At 35.9% G+C, this 18095-nt stretch overlaps 2 protein-coding genes across 2 annotated transcripts in view; one reads left to right on the plus strand and one right to left on the minus strand.

Moving 5' to 3' along the window:
* LOC127631610 (gastric inhibitory polypeptide receptor-like) overlaps nucleotides 1-10335 on the plus strand; it is a 31490-nt gene extending 21155 nt beyond the window's left edge. Inside the window, exons 10-15 of the mRNA XM_052109865.1 lie at nucleotides 4-64; nucleotides 150-219; nucleotides 1485-1573; nucleotides 2532-2670; nucleotides 2843-2884; nucleotides 4108-10335. Coding sequence (XP_051965825.1) covers nucleotides 4-64; nucleotides 150-219; nucleotides 1485-1573; nucleotides 2532-2670; nucleotides 2843-2884; nucleotides 4108-4461 — 755 coding nt within the window. The 3' untranslated portion in view covers nucleotides 4462-10335. The remainder of the gene's footprint in view (nucleotides 1-3; nucleotides 65-149; nucleotides 220-1484; nucleotides 1574-2531; nucleotides 2671-2842; nucleotides 2885-4107) is intronic.
* Nucleotides 8980-17890, minus strand: LOC127631611 (cytochrome P450 2M1-like). The gene is made up of 9 exons (XM_052109866.1): nucleotides 17621-17890; nucleotides 16204-16366; nucleotides 15812-15961; nucleotides 15251-15411; nucleotides 14595-14771; nucleotides 13788-13929; nucleotides 13514-13701; nucleotides 12023-12164; nucleotides 8980-11867 (listed from the first exon to the last, which is right to left on the minus strand). The coding sequence occupies exons 1-9, from the start codon at nucleotides 17810-17812 to the stop codon at nucleotides 11677-11679; spliced, it is 1506 nt and encodes a 501-aa protein (XP_051965826.1). The 5' UTR covers nucleotides 17813-17890; the 3' UTR covers nucleotides 8980-11676.
* Nucleotides 17891-18095: the final 205 nt, after the last annotated feature.

Below are 18095 nucleotides of genomic sequence, written 5' to 3' on the forward strand. Positions count from 1 at the left end.
TAGGAGCGCCTGTGCTCTTTGTGGTGCCTTGGATAGTTGTGCGGTACCTGTATGAGAATACAAGGTAAGGTGACCCAGTAAACTTGATGCAATATAGATTAATATAAACAACTACTGAGAACAACAATTGTGCCTTATCCTCTCTCAAGGTGCTGGGAGATCAACGAAAATATAGGATATTGGTGGATCATCCGGACGCCAATACTTTTGGCCATTTTAGTAAGTTTTCCCTGGTATTTGCCTTAATTTGTTAAAAAGAAATTTGTATTTGTCACTAATTGTATTTATAGAAGTTCACATGTGAGTAGATCTTAAGGGGATATTTTAATGTTAGGAATATGTCTAGCACACCAAATTGAATAGCAAAAATAATGACTTGTTTTCAATCAAGTTTCCTAAACACACCCCTCATCTTCAATTGGTCAAGCAATAGTTCTGTCCCAAACCCATGCTATTAGCTGAGCCAACGCTGCTATGTCAGGTTGGTCAGTTTGCACAAACAAACAGAGCAATGTTTTGATAGTGCCACAGAGCTACAATGTTTACACTTTTCACTTCACTTTTATTTAATGTTTTGTCTTTGATAGAAGTTTATAGAATAGCAAAATGTCTTACTTTGGGCAGATGTGTGAATGGCTTTCACTGCTGATGGCACATGAGTGAATGGGCACTTGAGAGTATTTGAGAGTATTTTTGTAGACTAAATGAACAAAAAAACAAACGGCATAACATGTTCTTGTAAAATGTCTGTACGTGAACGCTTGTACAGATGTAGGTATATTTGCACCAGCTCACTAAGAACTGTATGTTGACTGAAGAACATAAGCATAATTTACTGTCGGCCTCAAGGTAGGTGGAGCTCTAGGTCACACCTACCGATTACGTGGACCAATGATAGCAAGGAGGTGGTTAGCAGCCAGTCAGAAGTTTCCCTAAAAGTTTGCCCTGGCGAGCGGTTATAAACCATCGAAACAAAATAAAAAACACCTTCTTTTTGGCCAGATTTTGTTCTAAATGATGTCAAACTCGAGGTCTCAAGTTGTAGATTTCTTGTGCAGTTCTCATTGGCACATACCACCTGGTTCCTGGTTCTCCTGATGTCTAAGTCGGCCTCTGCTTTCGTGCCTCCATCTCCCCAGTGCGGCTGCACACCCTGCACTGCCGGTAGTTATTCCACTGGAAGACTCATTATTCTAGAGCGTTATTAATGACTGTGTTGAGTGTGTGCACAAATTCTTCCGGTTATGTTTGAATGAGGTCTTACGCAGATCTGTCACACTGAGTTTGGGGGATTCTGCAGTGATGTGACTGTTGAAGTTATGTTGGAGTATATAGTAATGAAACACAGTACATTCATATTTTATGTAATTATGCTGCATTCTCCAGGATAAACAATTTTGTTTGCCTTTACTCCTGTACCTTTCTACATGTAATTGTTAAAATGTTATATGAAAATGAATGACAACACTGACCATATTTTGCAGGTGAACTTTTTTATATTCATAAGGATTATTCAGATCCTCATCTCCAAATTAAAAGCACATCAGATGAGATATTCAGATTATAAATTTAGGTAAGTATTACTTAATTGTTCTTAATTCTATGTATAAATTGTGATTTTTCTGATGATCAAATGAACTGCATTTGTTTAGCTTACATTGTATTATTATATTTTTAATGTTGCTTTTCAAATTTGCCCAATTAGAGCCTTTCTGAATTGGTGTGTATTATATTAACTGTGTAAGTTACACTGGGTTTGCAAGCCTTTGATGTTTCAACGGTTTTATAGGAAATGTTTCATCCTCTGCTTGAAATTCCAGCCTTGCGGTGTGTGTGATAAAGAGCCAGCAAGAGTTTAAATCTAGTTTAAGGATAGTGGGAAAGACATTGTTGAAATCTGTTGAGTACTGTAAACATACCATGTATCTGGAACAATGATAGAGGCTAATTAAATTGTTAATTGACCTGCAGTGTCTCACTACTGTAATTTAACCTGACTGTGAATTGTACAAAAAGCCTTCAAACAAAAAAAAAACTTTCAAAGTTTTAGTTATTAGTTTAGTTTAAATAACTTTTAGTTATTTTAAGTTATTTAAGAGTTCATTTTGCATGCAAAAGTAAAAGAACAGCAATATCCAGTGCTGATGTTCAGTTCATAATTGTGAATATAATGGTAATTTTCTACAACAGTATTATAAACAAGAAGTTAACATCAAATAACATTTATTTTAGAGACAATATGGCCTGATATTTTGTTTATTTCTGCTAGCAAAAATGACCAAGTGAAATAGTACAAGCAGTGAAGCTTCCCAGTACTGTATTACAAAGCATTAGCACTTATAGAGTACAGCTTGTCCAATCAAATCAGTGGACCAGAACTACTGATGTATTTGAATGAAGATACTTCCTCACAAAACTTGAATTCAAAGAAATGCTCCTGAATTCCCAAATTCTGACTGTAACATTAGAGGTGACATTTTGAAGTAAAATAGATTGTGTCTTGGATTATCTGTGTGTTCTTGGACCCTCAGGTTAGCGAAGTCCACCCTGACCCTCATTCCCCTGTTAGGGATTCATGAGGTGGTGTTTGCTGTGATGACAGAGGAACAGACTGAGGGCGTACTTCGCAATGTCAACCTGTTCTTTGAACTCTTCTTCAACTCTTTTCAGGTACAACAAAAGGAATCGAGAGAGACAGACAGTGTCCCAACATGTTTACAAAGTTTTGTATACAAAATGTACAAGCAAATCCATGGACTATTCAGTGTAGCTTTTGTGTCATTTGAATGTAATTCCTTGCAGTTTAGACACATTTTAGGCATTACTCTCTGTTGTCCCACAGGGTTTTCTGGTGGCCATATTGTACTGCTTTGTCAATAAAGAGGTAAGTCAGTCAAGGCTCTACGAATTTACAAAATGAGAAGTGTGACAAATTGGGCCTCCATTATGAAACACAAGCAGAACAAATTTCTGTGTAAACCATCATTTTCACTTTAAATTCAATGTGACAGTTTACATAAGAGTGGTTTTATGAAAGATTTACACAAAAACAATGTTCTGCTCGCATTTCTTTAATAAGGCCCATTGAACTTAATGTGTTACACAGATACTTGCAGGTACTTCACATAGAAGTCACAAATGTGGAATGCCAAGCATCTGTACCCTTTTCTTTTTGATTACAGCAGATATTTTAATGAGTGACATGGCTCGCTCTCACTCTAAAGTCTAAAAAAAAGACTAAAGATAATGTGCCATCACTGATAATGCTAATGTAGTTATGTAGCACAAAAGTTACGAGAAGGACAATATGTAAGGGATAATTTACTGTACACTGTCTCTTTCTTTTTAGATAATAAAATATACAAAATTCTGCAACTGTCCAATCAGAATCAAGTTTCCTAGAGAGCTGCGTAAAAAAGGATTTATCCTATAACATATGTAGATTGCTGTAACATCTCTAAATGTGGTTCAAATCTGCAGCAAACAAATAGCAAACGAACTGCTTAAAGGGATAGTTCACCCCAAAATAAACATTCTCTCATCATTTACCCTCATGTCATCCCAGATGTGTATTACTTACTTTCTTCTGAAGAACACAAATCAATATTTTTAGGAGAATATCTCAGATCTGCTTGTCCATTCGTTGCAAGTGAATGGTGACCAAACCTTTAAAGCTCCAAAAAGCACATAAATGCTGCATGAAATTACTCAATAGGACTACATAATTAATATATTCTGAAGTGATTGATTTAGTAAGAATCTATTCATATAGACCCATTTACACCTGGTATTAAGGTGCATTTATGTTGATACGATCACATGTAGTCAGTGCTAAATACAGGTCTAAATGGGGTCTAAAATATTTTGTGATTGGATCACAAAAAACACATTTGAATGTTGTTAAAAACACATAAGACTGCATCGCATTTGAGGTGTAAATGGTAATCCGTCCTGTATGCGTCTCAGCAGAAATGGGGTCTTAGACATGGTTGAACTACTCCTTAAATATGGTGCAGCATTTTTAACAATCCTTTTGAATCCTTCAAAGAAAACCAAAGATCTCTATCTTCACAAGTCCACTATTTTATGTATCCTGTCTTATTACAGGTGCAGTCAGAAATCAAAAAGAAATGGCAAAGATGGAAGCTAGGAATAAGCTTTTTGGATGATCACCGTAATACAGGTAGCAACACACAGCAGGGGGGTGGTGGACCTCAATGCTACCATGACCCTCCCTGCTCTCCAGACTGCCCTCTGGACTGTGGCAGCCAGCTGTCTTCTGAACACACACCCACAGACACCCAACCAAACATTCAGCATCACTACCATCCTGAAGCAAAGAAAGGCAAGGCATACTGTTACATCTCTGCCCAAAAGCAGGTTCTGAATGGACTGGATGTGCCAGCTTTGCCCCGGTGTGGTGGAGAGAGAGCTGTGAGATATTCTGAGAGCTACTGTTGAAAGTGACCCTGACAAGTTCAGATTTCTAAGGAATTACAGAATTCTGGCCATTAATTGGATGATTGCTTGCAGCAGATGATAACAAAGATGGATATCATGGAGTATCTTGGAATATGAAGTGACTAGCACAAATTGTGTCCTTCATGGAATGGTTTTATAAGGACACCTTTATCAGATTTATTTGTATTATTGAAAGAATGTTCCTAAAACACAGTACACTAGAACAATCACTGGAAGTCCATTGTCATGCTTGGCAAAACACTCCTTTTTTGTTCTTTACCACTTTACCTTGTTTTGGAAACCAGATTAGTTCTATTATGTGCCAATGTTGTTGATCAACTTAAAAACTGTGCAAATGAGCACAAGTCATTTAAATATTTTGATTGCATGAGGATTATCTGTTGAAAGTAATCATTGCAATATATTCACAGGTAAGGCACACAAAAATCACCTAGCCTACAAAGTTACCAAAATAACGATCCCTAAACAGTATTTGGACACTTAAGCCACACTAAAATGTATGGATTGTATTGCAGTACACTAAAAACAAATAACTTTCACTATTGTGGGGTTTACTTGATCCTCCCATGTTAATATTACAAAAAAATATGCATGTAATGAAGGGAACTTAAATGAACTGTGTTGATTTAAATGAAAAATTTGTCATCAGCTTTACTTAATCAATTTATGTTGGAACAACTTTAATATATTTTTTTGGTTAACTGAATCTGGGCAGAGGATGTCTAGTTTCCAGGATGCTTTGCATGGGACTCAACAGGGAGAGTACATTTTTCAATTAAGTTTTATTTTGTGTCCTTGTGCAAGATGAACATAAAGGGGAAACTAATTTCAAACATGTGGAATCACAGTCCATAACTGAATCAAGTTCAGCCAAATAGTTGTTTTTAGAGTAGATTTCAACATATCAACATCAGTGACATCTGTAAATGCTAAACTTTTTCTCAGAATTAACTTTACTTGCCATTTTTTATTTACTTTTTCTCAATTGGTCCCAAGGTAATTTGTAGTGGATGTATGAAGTCAGTTCCATCAAGTTCACACAGGTGTCTTTACATTGTGACCACAACAGGTGTAGTTCATCATTAACTATGGGCATGTTGCTCTAAGTTTAACAACCAGAAAGTGTCCAATTTGAATGTGTCTTTATTTAAAAACCCTCAAAATCTTCTTTTTGTGATTTGTTTTTCGTGTGTGTTATTGTACTATCAATATGTGTAATGAGGTAAGCTGACTTCACACATCCATTAGAAATGACCTTGGGACCAGTTGGGTAAAAGTAATTACTAAAATGGCAAGAAAAGCTAAGTTAATTTTGAGAAAATGTCTAGCACAGTTTACTTGCAGATGCCACTTTGATATCAAATCAAATCAAATGAGCATTTTAAATGTGGCTTATCCAAATTATTTTGGGGCCAGTGGATAGCATACACATATCACCCACCACAAAGATTGTATAGGACCAAAAACTGGCTTACCAGTAATAGTTTCAAATATTCATAATCCGTTCATATTGTTTTGTAGTTCAACACAACCTTGTGGTGATGTGATAAGTACCTCTTTAGGCATTGGTTATCTTATATGGGGGTGCTCTTATGTAACCTCTGGAGCAACCAGGTCTTGCATACTCACAGCATTCCCTTAAATAACATTAGATCTAATTCCTTATTTATGGCTCCACATTCCACTCAGTGCTTTAATCTCCTTTCATTCAGTGCCATGACAGAGTGCCCAACTGTGATCTGTATTTCTACAACAGACATTAAAGTGGATTGGCAGGTGATTTAGTTAACAAGCAACAGTAACAACAGTTTCAAACTTGGTTTCTGTCTCCAAAACTCTCTGAAGTTTTAACAGACCCAGCTAACTGTCTGTAATGATCGGCAATCTCTGTTTGACAAGTACTGTAGATGTTTTTCAGTGCTGCCAAAAGGGTTTTTAATATTCATTGGTCTATAGAAACTTTTAAAGCAGTGATTCTCCACCTTTTTGACTCCAACTCCCCCATTGTCAGAGTAAATATTCAAAAAGCCTCCCATGTAGGCTATTAGATATTTATAAGATATATTTATTATAAGATATGTCCTTAAAACTTCCAGAAATGTTTAGAACTGTATATTTTTCATAAAAAGCAAGCTGTTGAAGGGAGTTATTACATTTTTAGTATTTTCAGTAAGTTCACTTATAATAATTAATAATCTAAAATTGTAATAATCTATTATATTTTAAATAATTTTAAGAGATCTTGAGGTCCCCCTGGAAGTGTGCTGAGGCCCCCTAGTGGGTCCCGACCCCCTCGTTGAGAACCTCTGTTTTAAAGTACCCTCAAGGTGATCCAGATGACTCATTTGAGATCTAATTTGCGCTGCTCTAAGTGACTGAAAAGCTACTCTGTTCAGCTATTACAGCAAACCAAGCATAACTTATAGATCTGGGGACTGCTTTGATGTTGTCACCATAAGGCAATGATTGGTTAATGGTAAAAATGAGTCAGCAAAGCCAGAGCAGAGTGTAATGTGTGTGTTACATTTACCTCTCAGCAAATATTTTAGATCCTCTACTTTAGAATCTCTTCACTGGACACATTTTTTCTTGTCTGGTTGAGTGGCACAGTACAAATAGTAAATCTGCACCTTGGCGATTTTGTCACCTACATAATTATGACATCCTAGCATGAGCATCCACTGTGATTTACATTTACAAGGCATTCACCAAATACATAATGTCACTTTTAAATGCTTGAGGGTCCACGTGCTTTAAGGTGAATGTGGTTATACCATTACCTTCATATTAAAGACCCCATGAAAATGCTTGAAGAGCAGTTTTCTTTTGACGTATTGCCTTTTGAAACAGGACATTTGATGTGACATATCGAAGGGCTTGTGCCAGTTTTTAAATAGTTTAATTAAGTCACAGCCATAAACACTGATTTGCTGCTTCTCATGATTTGTTGGTTTTAGGAGAAGCGACATTCTAATTTTTGATAACATTTTAATAGACAAAAATTGTGCAATGTCAATCTAATTCTGGATTTCTTCAGTTTTCCCAGAAATTACTGTACATTTTAGTTGCATATATCAGGTAAAGGTTACTTTTTTGCCAACATTTTGGAGTACACTAACAGATGCTTCAGAGCTAATAGACATGGGCTTAGAGCCACAAAACACCAATTTCGATTTTAATGCGGGTCAATCCACTGATAGACATCTGAAGCCACCTAGTGGATGTGGTCAGATCTGCACTGATGTGTTGTAGAATTGTTTTTTATTTTTATTTTTTTAAGAATAGAATTCGTGTATCATCTTTACAGCGCTGAATTACATCACACTGGTGCAAACGTGAATTCAAACATGTCATAGTATGTAAAAGTTTGGTAGGATGTTATTGTAGTGCTCTGTTGAAAGGTCTGTCCTGAACTGAAGCCTGTGAACAAAGAAACACAAAGCACTGTGCCGACTCTATTTGGAATAGAGGTCACATATAATATTGTTTCTCCTGTTAAACAGTAGCTCCCAGCGTAACGCTCATTAATCTCTGATTTTACATATTGTCAATTGTAATTCATCTGAAAGATGATTATTAAACTATGGTCAGCTGCCAAAAGTAGTGGGTTAACTTCTGTAACAGCTGGACTCACCGAGAACAGGGATGACATTCCCTTCCAAAACATGATAGCTAAAAGTCATTGTTGTAATTGCCAGAAAACATTTGTGCAATAATGACATTTGGATACATTTATTTATTTCCATTAAAGCATCAAACAGGCCTTGGAGTATGTTGATTTTTTCTCTCTCTCTCTCTCTCTCTTTAATTTAGGGTTCTGTTGTGTTCTATATAGGGTGACATTTTTTACTGATCAATTAGATTTTTATTTAAAAAATTTATATATATATATAAACATATCTGAAAGGGAAACCCACATTCACATTCAATGTTGAACAAGCCACACTGGAAAAATAACTGTTATTATAATGATTGTGGACAATATTATACCTGATGTTCTCCCTTACTCTAAATTACTATTTTGATGCAGAAATGAATGGCATGGAATTTTCTTTGGCAGAAAACATTAAAACTCGGCTACTCCCAGGATGTAAAGAGTCAATAATGTGATACAAATATTTTTTTTGTGTTTTTTTTTTTTGGCAAAAATCACAGTGCATGTTTCCACAAATAAAATCATCTTGAATACTAGTTTAAATAAAAAAAAGGCAGGTCAAAATCACCATAAAGTGCCTTTGAGACTTCACAATTTCCACAAAAAAATCTGAGATTTTCCATTTAACTTTATATGTTTTGAATTAAGGAGACCTTAGGCTGTTAGAAATGCATATTGGTCAAGCTCCAGCACTTTTTATAAATTTATAAATTGCCTGCCCAAAAATTACTCAAAATATCTATCATATCATTATGAGCATTTCTGTATAAACCCCAACAACTCTCTCCTAAATGTTTTAAAAATGGCAACAAAGTTACTCATTCAAAAACAGAGAAAACAGGAAGCGTAAAACAGTGTCATTTATTTGCTACTGTACATTTATGTTATGATTATTGGAAAAATTTGATGACAGTGACCTCTATCACTGTCATTCTTAAGTCTTGAGATTTACCTGTATTCAAAAATGTTTTCTCTTACAGAAAATAATCTATTAAAACAGGAGTAAATGTTTCAAAAGTACACTTAAGTATGTGTGCAAGTAAAAATCACTGACAACACAAACCATTAGATTGGAAAACTATGAATAAGCTTTGTGTGAGTGTCTTCTTGCAGTAATTATAATGACCAAACACTGGTAAAAGGTTGAATATAATAATATTACCTAAAGGTTTGTGTTGCATTAAAAGCAATAAATGCATTAATTGGCACTGGCCTTAAGAATTTACCATTATGCTATCGCGATTGATGTAATGAACACCCCTGTTCTAGAAAATAAAACTACTCAAAAGTTTGATTGATGACATATTTCTTTTTCTGATAAACATCTAGATCATTTTATTCCCCAGCCCTATTGATAACATTGCATTAATCTCTCACAGCAGCCCAATATTCTCAGTGATATATAGTTCAATTACAGGCTACGTTATAGACGCAAAATCTAGTAAGCAGAAATTTTTAATTTACCTTGTGGAGCAGAGGGGGGCGGGGCCGGGCTAGAATGTTGCACCCTCATGCCATCTAAGATGTGTATGACTTTCTTTCTTCAGAAGGATTTTTAGAAGAATATTTCAGCTCTGTAGGTCCATTCAATGTAAGTGAATGGGTGCCAAAATTCTGACACTCCAAAAAAGCACATAAAAGCAGCATAAAAGTAATATATACAACTCTAGTGGTGAAATACATGACTTTAGAATTTATATGACATGTGTGGGTGATAAACAGGTCAATATTTAAGTCCTTTTTTGCTATAAATTCTTCTCTCAGCCCAGTAGGTGGTGATATGCATGAAGAATGTGAATCACCAAAAACACAAGAAGAAAGTGAATGTTAAAGTGGAGATTGACTGAGCAGGGAGGAGAATTAGTAAAAAAAAATGGAATTCAATATTATAATATCGCTTCTGAAGACATGGATTAAACCACTGGAGGCACATGGATTAGACTACTTTTATGCTGATTTATGTGATTTGTGGAGCTTCAATATTTTAGCACCGATTCATTTTCATTGTATGGACCAAAAGAGATATTCTTCTAAAAATATACATTTGTGTTCTGCAGAAGAAAGTCATACACATCCAGGATGGCATGATGGTGAGTAAATGATGAGAGATGAGAATCATTTTTGTGTGAATTATTCCTTTTTAAGTGTGATGTAGCCCCTGAAACAAACAACTTTTCCCATGCCTGCTCTTCCTCCTCTATTGTGCAGGACATGCCATGCCAAGTGATCCTGCTTATTTAGCATTTTTTTTTTGCATTGCTTGCATTGTTTTAACATGTTTTATGCACAACAATAATGCTCTGTCGGCATTAAGGGAAATTTAGACCATTAACATAAACTGATTTTAATGTCAGAAAACTTTATTTTTAGGAATCAGATTAATGTTGTGTTTATCATAAATAAGTGATGTATTTTTAAAGTTGGCATACAGTATACATTATAGTGGGGCATAGGTTTTGCAACTCAGTACTCAATACTCACTACTCATGAGTATTATAAATGAGTTACTCTTTTACTCTTACTTGAGCAGTTTTTAGGACAGCTTCTGTTACTCTACTTCAGGGGTGCCCATACTTTTTTGCATGATGATCTACTTTTAAATGACCAACTCAATAAGATCTACCAACTAAAAATGCTTGTTGGGACTACTGCATTTATGCCTACATGGAATTAATCTTCTAACTAATTAAAAAATATATATAATAATGTTCAATGTTAATATCATTCAGTTTTAACACTAAACCCAAAACACCTACAGCACAATATAATCAATAGCCAGGGCATTTACCTTATTCTGATGATTTGCACTGAATTGAATCAGACAGTTTTTTATAATCCGGGCATTAGCTGCTGGTAGCTAGCCTCAAAAACTGCTAGCTTCGCAATTTCGCGCTCTGTTCTCAGAAGCCCTTGGAAGGCGCGAACCTAGTTGTCATGGCAACTGAATAAACAAAAATCTCGCCTGGTCAAAATGTACTCGTCAAGTGCAAGTCAGACAGAAACAAAAATATGGAAAAACATTATATTTATTTGTATTAAAATTTAACGAAATACATTTAAATTTTGTGCGATCTACCAGCATTGCCTTTGCGATCGACGTATTGGGCACCCCTGCTCTACTCACACTAAATTTTTTGGGAAGTAACAGTACTTCAACTTGAGTATGATTTTTCAGTACTCTTTCTACCCCTGACCTGTTTAAATATGGTGCATTGAAAATTCCTGTTTGTTCGATCAACACACATTCTTAAAGTTGCTTTGAAAGCCGTTAATTTTTGCAATTCCATTTGGTAGCGTTAGTGGCACAAAACATTACACATTTCAGCTATAAAATGTACCATTAGTGCTACAAAATGATTATTGCCTTCTCCAATGTTTACTAGTCCTATTCCTGGAGCCCCAAACAGTGCACATTTTGGATGTCTCCCTTATCTGACCCATTCTTGGAGGAGGTCATGGAGCCTCTATGGGTGTGTTTAATTAGGAAGACATCCAAAATGAGCAGGGTTGGGTAGCCTCCAGGAAGACTCTAGTGCCATCTATGCCTTCATTCTGGGAATGGCATAGCACTCATACATGCGAGGGATGCGACCAAAGCTGCAGTTAGCTGGGGTTGTGTCCAGCTCCTCTAGTGGCACCATGGATTTGAAGGTGAAATGTTGGAGGAGGGAAGTAAAAAACAAGAAGACTTCCATCCGGGCCAGAGCCTCGCCAAGACACGCACGCTTCCCTGTATACAGAAAAGACAGGTGTCAAGGTAATCTTGCAGAATAAGTCTAAAATCATTCTTTCTCCAGATAGCCTTTTTTATTTATCTGTGATTTTCCCTGGGGAATAAATAACTTCTATATACATCCAATATGCACAATGAAGCTCTGAGTTTACCCAAGCCGAATACAACAAATGCATCATTCTTCTTGAATCGGCCATCTGCATCCAGGAAGTTTTCTGGGTCGAAGCAATGTGGGTTCTTCCACAGTTTTGGGTCAGTAAGCACTGAGGATAGCAGTGGATAAACCATTGTTCCCTTAAAAAAAAAATATATATCTTTAGAGATGCTCAAAACTTATTCAAGGTACATTACATTTTTGTGCTTTACGAAGCATTTTAGTCAACAGCAAAATAAGGGTATAAATAAGAGTGAACAATTAACCAAAATTAATTTCAACCTTTCTCATTTTGAGAGAAACTTAAAACTCATCACTTTGAGTAGCAACTGATGTATTAAATATATTATAGCAATAAACACCTAGTAAATATATAAAGTAAAATGTACACGGAGGGGTCAAGTATCACTTTTGTATCAAGAAGATTATTTTGTGATGATGACAGACTAACTTCAATTATTACGCAGCAACTTGCCAAATAAATGAATAAATAAACATTGAGCTTTATGTTGATTTGAAGTATAAATTGTTTTAGGAAAAAAAGAGACATGGAGTGAAATGAGACACATGGCTCTAGCACAGGAAATCGATTGTCTGGGACAACAGTCAATTATACACTTTAGTGGTCATTATACAAAAATATTTGTTCACAGAATGCCACAACTGACCAATGAGAATCACATATTCCAGAGAGTCATGTAATAAGTACCGTAAAGGCTAGTTCGTAGTGCCTAGACAAAAGGCAACAAAATGTAATTACAAATTGCATTGTTGGGTTTTGCTAGATAGGCATGTTAACCCTGTTGCTGTTTGTTGGGGCCATATGAAAATGAGTTATATTGCCCACCACTCTAAATTCAATAACCTGCTGTACAAAGCCAACATTAGAATTTTTAAACGTTGGTGTTTGTTGGGGCAGTATGAAAACTACAGTTATTTTGTCCAATGTTCTAAATTCAAAAGTCATCTTTAGAATGTTAAAATGTTGATGTTTGTTTTAGTAGTGTGAACACGACATTTATGTTTCCCAACATTCTGAGCCAAAGCCAAATTTTGTGGACTGGGTTGCTCAGCACTCTGGCAGTCGTGAACTGAAGCAACCAATTGACCTGGTTGCTAAGGTGGGTAGTGGTCGCTATAATGTGGTTCTCGCTCTGGGCGGGGAATTTGGTGAATTGTGCATTGATGCCGCGGAGAATAGTGTAACCTCCACACGTGCTAGGTCTCCACGGTAATGCGCTCAATAATCCACATGATAAGTGGCTTTGACATCTCAGATGCGAAGGCGACTGAGATTCGATCTCCGCCACCCTTATTGAGGCGAGTCACTACGCCACCACAAGGACTTCGAGCGCATTGAGAACTGGGTATTCCTAATTGGGGAGAACTCCTTTTTTTTTAATGTTTGAAATGTTGATGTTGGTTGCCATTTGTTCGGGCAGTGTGAAGCAGCCTTAACAAAACCAATATAAAATAAAGAAAAGTATACCTTAGGAATGGTATAGCCATTGAATTCGGTGTCACACATCATCTTGTGTGGTACAGCGATGGGAGCGAGGTCCAAGCTGCGTTGGACCTCATGGATTACAGCATCTGTGTACGGCAGGTTCTGTCTGTCTTCTATGGATACCCAGTGTTCCTGTCCTACAACCTCATCAAGTTCCTGTTGAACGCGCTCTGTGTAAACAACAAGTAAAAAGCCATTCGATTCTACAGGCTGCTTGTCTATGGTTGGAAAGAAAAGACACTTTGTTTGCCTTCACCTTGGACACTTGGGTGCTTCATCATCAGAAGCAGAGCATGTCTGAGGGTGGATGATGTGGTTTCTGTGCCAGCACTGAACAGGTTCCATATCAGTGATATCAAGTTGTCTAAATAATATTCTGTGTCAGGCTTGTTTTTCTCCTAAAAAATTAACATAGATGTATGAAAAGTTATTTCATTCTCAGTCTAGTGAGGAGGAAATTGCATTTACACTGTCTTCAGCAACAAGACTCATCTTGTGCTCGGAGCACAAAAAGAGACTATATGTATATTATATATAATGAGAGAGGCTGTTGAGATCTCCACATTTCCTTTTGCACATTGTCTCCACAAACTCCTGAGGCAGGAAATGATCTCAGAGTTTACATGATGTATTAAGAGAATAATAAGTATTTATAAAGTCATAATCAGTAGGGAAGTCGGGATTTGAGTGAAAGGGGATGAATAAAACTCAACTGGATTTCCTTTATGACCCAGATTTTACATCAAGTGGCCAAGTAATACAAATGTATCGTACAAAACTTCTTTAAAGCCAAACATGAAAATGTTTTAATATTACCATGAACTGCATAGCTCTCCAAAATATAGGAATCCTTTTCTCCTCCTCTTTAAAATTAAAACAAAAATGTTTTATTTAGCTGTCCTAACTGTGCATGATCATATGGTTCATTTACAACCTTATCTAAACATACCTACGACCCCTTTTTTGGTTGTAACCCAAGTTAAGAATCACTGGTGGGTCACAAGGGCTAAGTTTAGAAATGGACTTTGATTTGAATATTTATGTACTTATTTCAATTATTTACCTCCTCCATCTTTAACAAAAAGGTCTCAATAAAGTCCCGTGGGCATGAGGGATCCACATTATTCATTCGTGCATTTGCCTGACGTTTAAAGTATTCTCTGGCCTCTCCAAGGTCTTTAAACAATTGATGGTGTTTACCTGGCAAGAGACTGACTAGCCTAGGAAACACATTGTAGATCTATAAAGAAAAGAAAGTGCAGTTATCTAAAGAAGAAACTTAAAAATTCTCAGCAGAACAAGACTCAGAATACAATAAAAATACATAATATATACGTATTGACATGTCCTCAGCTGTGGCATACTTTATACCATCTAAAACTATTCCAAACAGAATTTAGCTAATTCAGTTATAATTTTCAATTATGACCTCATATTACAGTAAATGAGACTACATGGAATATTTGTACTTTCACAAATAACTTTTTCACACCGCAGGACAATTTAAATGAACTACAGAATGCAAAAACATGATTAAAAATTAAAAGAACTAGTCACCAGTCACAGCGTCTAAAATATACTCTTTCCATTACACATTCATATAAATATTAACCAAATCCTGACATTGATTAAAAAAAGCTATGCGTCAACTACCTACAGTATATAGGCCTTTTATGAAAAATAATATTCTAAAATAAAAAAAACTTTAGGTGACGTTACCTGTCCAAGAGGGCTGTTCAGGATTAAGAAGTAGGAATTTACTGTCTTAAGTAAAAACTGAAACTGTGGATCATCAAATTCAAACCTATGGCCAAAGACAATGCCGCAGATCACATTGGCTACTGCGTTAGATAGCATGTCTGCAGGGCTGAAAGTAGAGCCTTTAAGAGAAAATAAAAAATAGCACAAAGGTCATGTCCCCATGTCTGACAATGTACTAAGATCTAGAGTTTAGAGTTTTGAAAAAAAGAAAAATAAACCCCATGTTCTGTAATATGGGAGTGGGTGCTGAAAAGTCGTTTAACTGTGCTTCTTTCCATCCCTTAGATTCATCTTTACTGTATGATCGACACTATGTATCATTTAATTTATTTTGCTATTGGATCAATTTTTGCCATAGATCCAATACGTTTTTAGCTAGTTGGTCAGAAGAAACGGTAGGCCTACAGCTATATGTTTGAGTTTATTATCCTATTGGAGTATTCTGTTTGATGTTTTTGAATTGTAGCTGATATTCCTGAATATAAAGTAGGGCATTCAATAGATATTACAATATTTTACCTTCACATTTCTTAAACATTTTTACAAGTCTCTGAGCCTCCTCCCTAACATTTTCCGCAATGCTCCTGCGGCCCATTCCAAAGTTCTTCAGTGTCGAAAGAGTGAACCTGCGCATCTCCCTCCATTGGTGCCCACTGGTGGACAAAACACCTGGAAACAGAGATAATGTTAACAATATTTATTGTGTTCTATCAAACAAAACTACATATTTGTTCTCAATACATGACCATATTACAATGTTCTGTGCGTAAATAACAGCTACAATTTATGTGAAAAATCTCCCTCTCCACGCCTGGTATGGCCTACTGTATTTTTAAGATTTATGCATTTCAGTTTACAAATAACAAATAAACAACAACAACAAAATAAATGTCAGCATGAATTGAACGCACCATAACCAAGAGTGGACCTCATAATCAGGGGATAGCGGTCCCTGCCACTGAATTCTTCACCAAGACCAATCATGGTGTCCTTTAGTGCTTGATATCCAGAAATAATCACCACAGGAGTGTTTGCCAACCAGAAGGTAACAACAGAGCCATACTTTGTACTGAGCTAAGGATTGAAGAGTTATGATGGTTTAATTAGGGACATTTTGATGCCATATGGATAAGTAAATCTGTGTATTGAAATCACATGTACAAATCAGTTGTAAAATTTTATTGGGGTAAGTTATAATAAATGTATAGAGTTTATTAATATTTGTGGGCCAAAACAATGGATTGATATTTTTGTTACATTTAAAATGTTGGCTTTTTCTGGAATTGTTTTGGTTTTCATAATTGTTATACTGTTTAAATTTAGCTGAAATGCCTACAGTATAATAAGCTGTTAAATTGCAGGTTTCATTATGACAACTTAATCAATATAGTGTGACAACATACCCTTCCACCAAAGGTCAACGTGTGTTCAATGAACAGTATCTTTTTTCCCAGGACTAAAATGGTGGAAATTTACAATATGTCCTCCTGGTTACAAAAAATAAAGGTATTTCTATGCAAAAAAAAAATTATAAATAACAAATGGCTTTCAATAATTAACCTACCCTAAGGAATGTTTACTGGAGTCATTTGTATCATGAATTAACAAACCCAAAATGGAACGGATGCTGTCCAAATTGCAGTAAGATAAATTAAAACAGATTATTAAGGGCTGTTCTAAAAATCTCTGCTTTGTTCCCTAGTTCTCAAAGCATATTGTAAACAAAAATACCCTCAATGCCTTACAGTTTTCCCATAGGAGTGAGGGGGAAAAGAGAGTGTAAGAGGTACAGCACATACTTTATCATATGCAGCATTTCAGATTATGCACATGCAATCTCCTAACAACAGGCAATGCAACTCCAAACAACAGGCTGACAACGTAGAACAAACATTCAATGTCTGAAGCCTGTTCAGTATGACACAATGTGGACAGATCAAGGTTGTTTATGAGGCTACAGTAGATTAAGGCATGTTGACAAATGAAACTGATTCAGAAATTAAAAAAATTTAAACAAAGTGCAGCTCAAATTTTAATAAATTATTATTATTATTCATTTATTTGTGTAGTGCATTTATGAAGGGGATGAGACAAAGGGTCTCATACCAAAGATATGCATAACTGTGAAAAGAAGAATATGAATTTCTTTTTTATAAATTCTGTACACTTAATGGTACTGCTTTGTAATACTACAATGTAAAACTAGTTAAAACTAGGACTAGTAGTCCATTTACACAGGTAAATATTTAAAAAAAATTGCTCATCCTCATAAACCCTGAAAACAATTATACAAGCACAAACAGCAACCTTTAAGTACTGAATACTAACCTCTAGGTAATACTTGTATGGTTCCTTTACATAAAATTGAAGGAAATTCCCCAGCAGTGGTCTAGGAGTCGGTCCTGGAGGCAGACGTCCAAATCTACTCCGCTTTCCTTGACTCTTCCACAGCAATAACATCAGTAAGCCAACCATTACAACTGATAGTATATTTTTATTTAATGCCAACAATATATCCATCTTGCAAACTTCCAAAGACTGCCGTGGTGACAATAAGGATGACGTAAGGTATATGCACTCACTTTGAAATCTGCTGCTTTTCTGCAGGGGCTTACACTTGTGACACCTTTTATACCACATTCAAGCCAAGCCCACCAAGACAGAGATAAAAAGGTATAGCTTATGATCAATGGTTAATTTTACAGTTGCAGTAGTATAGGCTGTCACTGTATGTATTACTTATTTGTGACACTCCTCTTTTGCTTCATTATTTATTGGTTGACCAATCTGTACCCACATTCGG

The sequence above is a fragment of the Xyrauchen texanus genome, chromosome 38 (genome assembly GCF_025860055.1).
Source record: "Xyrauchen texanus isolate HMW12.3.18 chromosome 38, RBS_HiC_50CHRs, whole genome shotgun sequence".
Lineage (NCBI taxonomy): Eukaryota > Metazoa > Chordata > Actinopteri > Cypriniformes > Catostomidae > Xyrauchen > Xyrauchen texanus.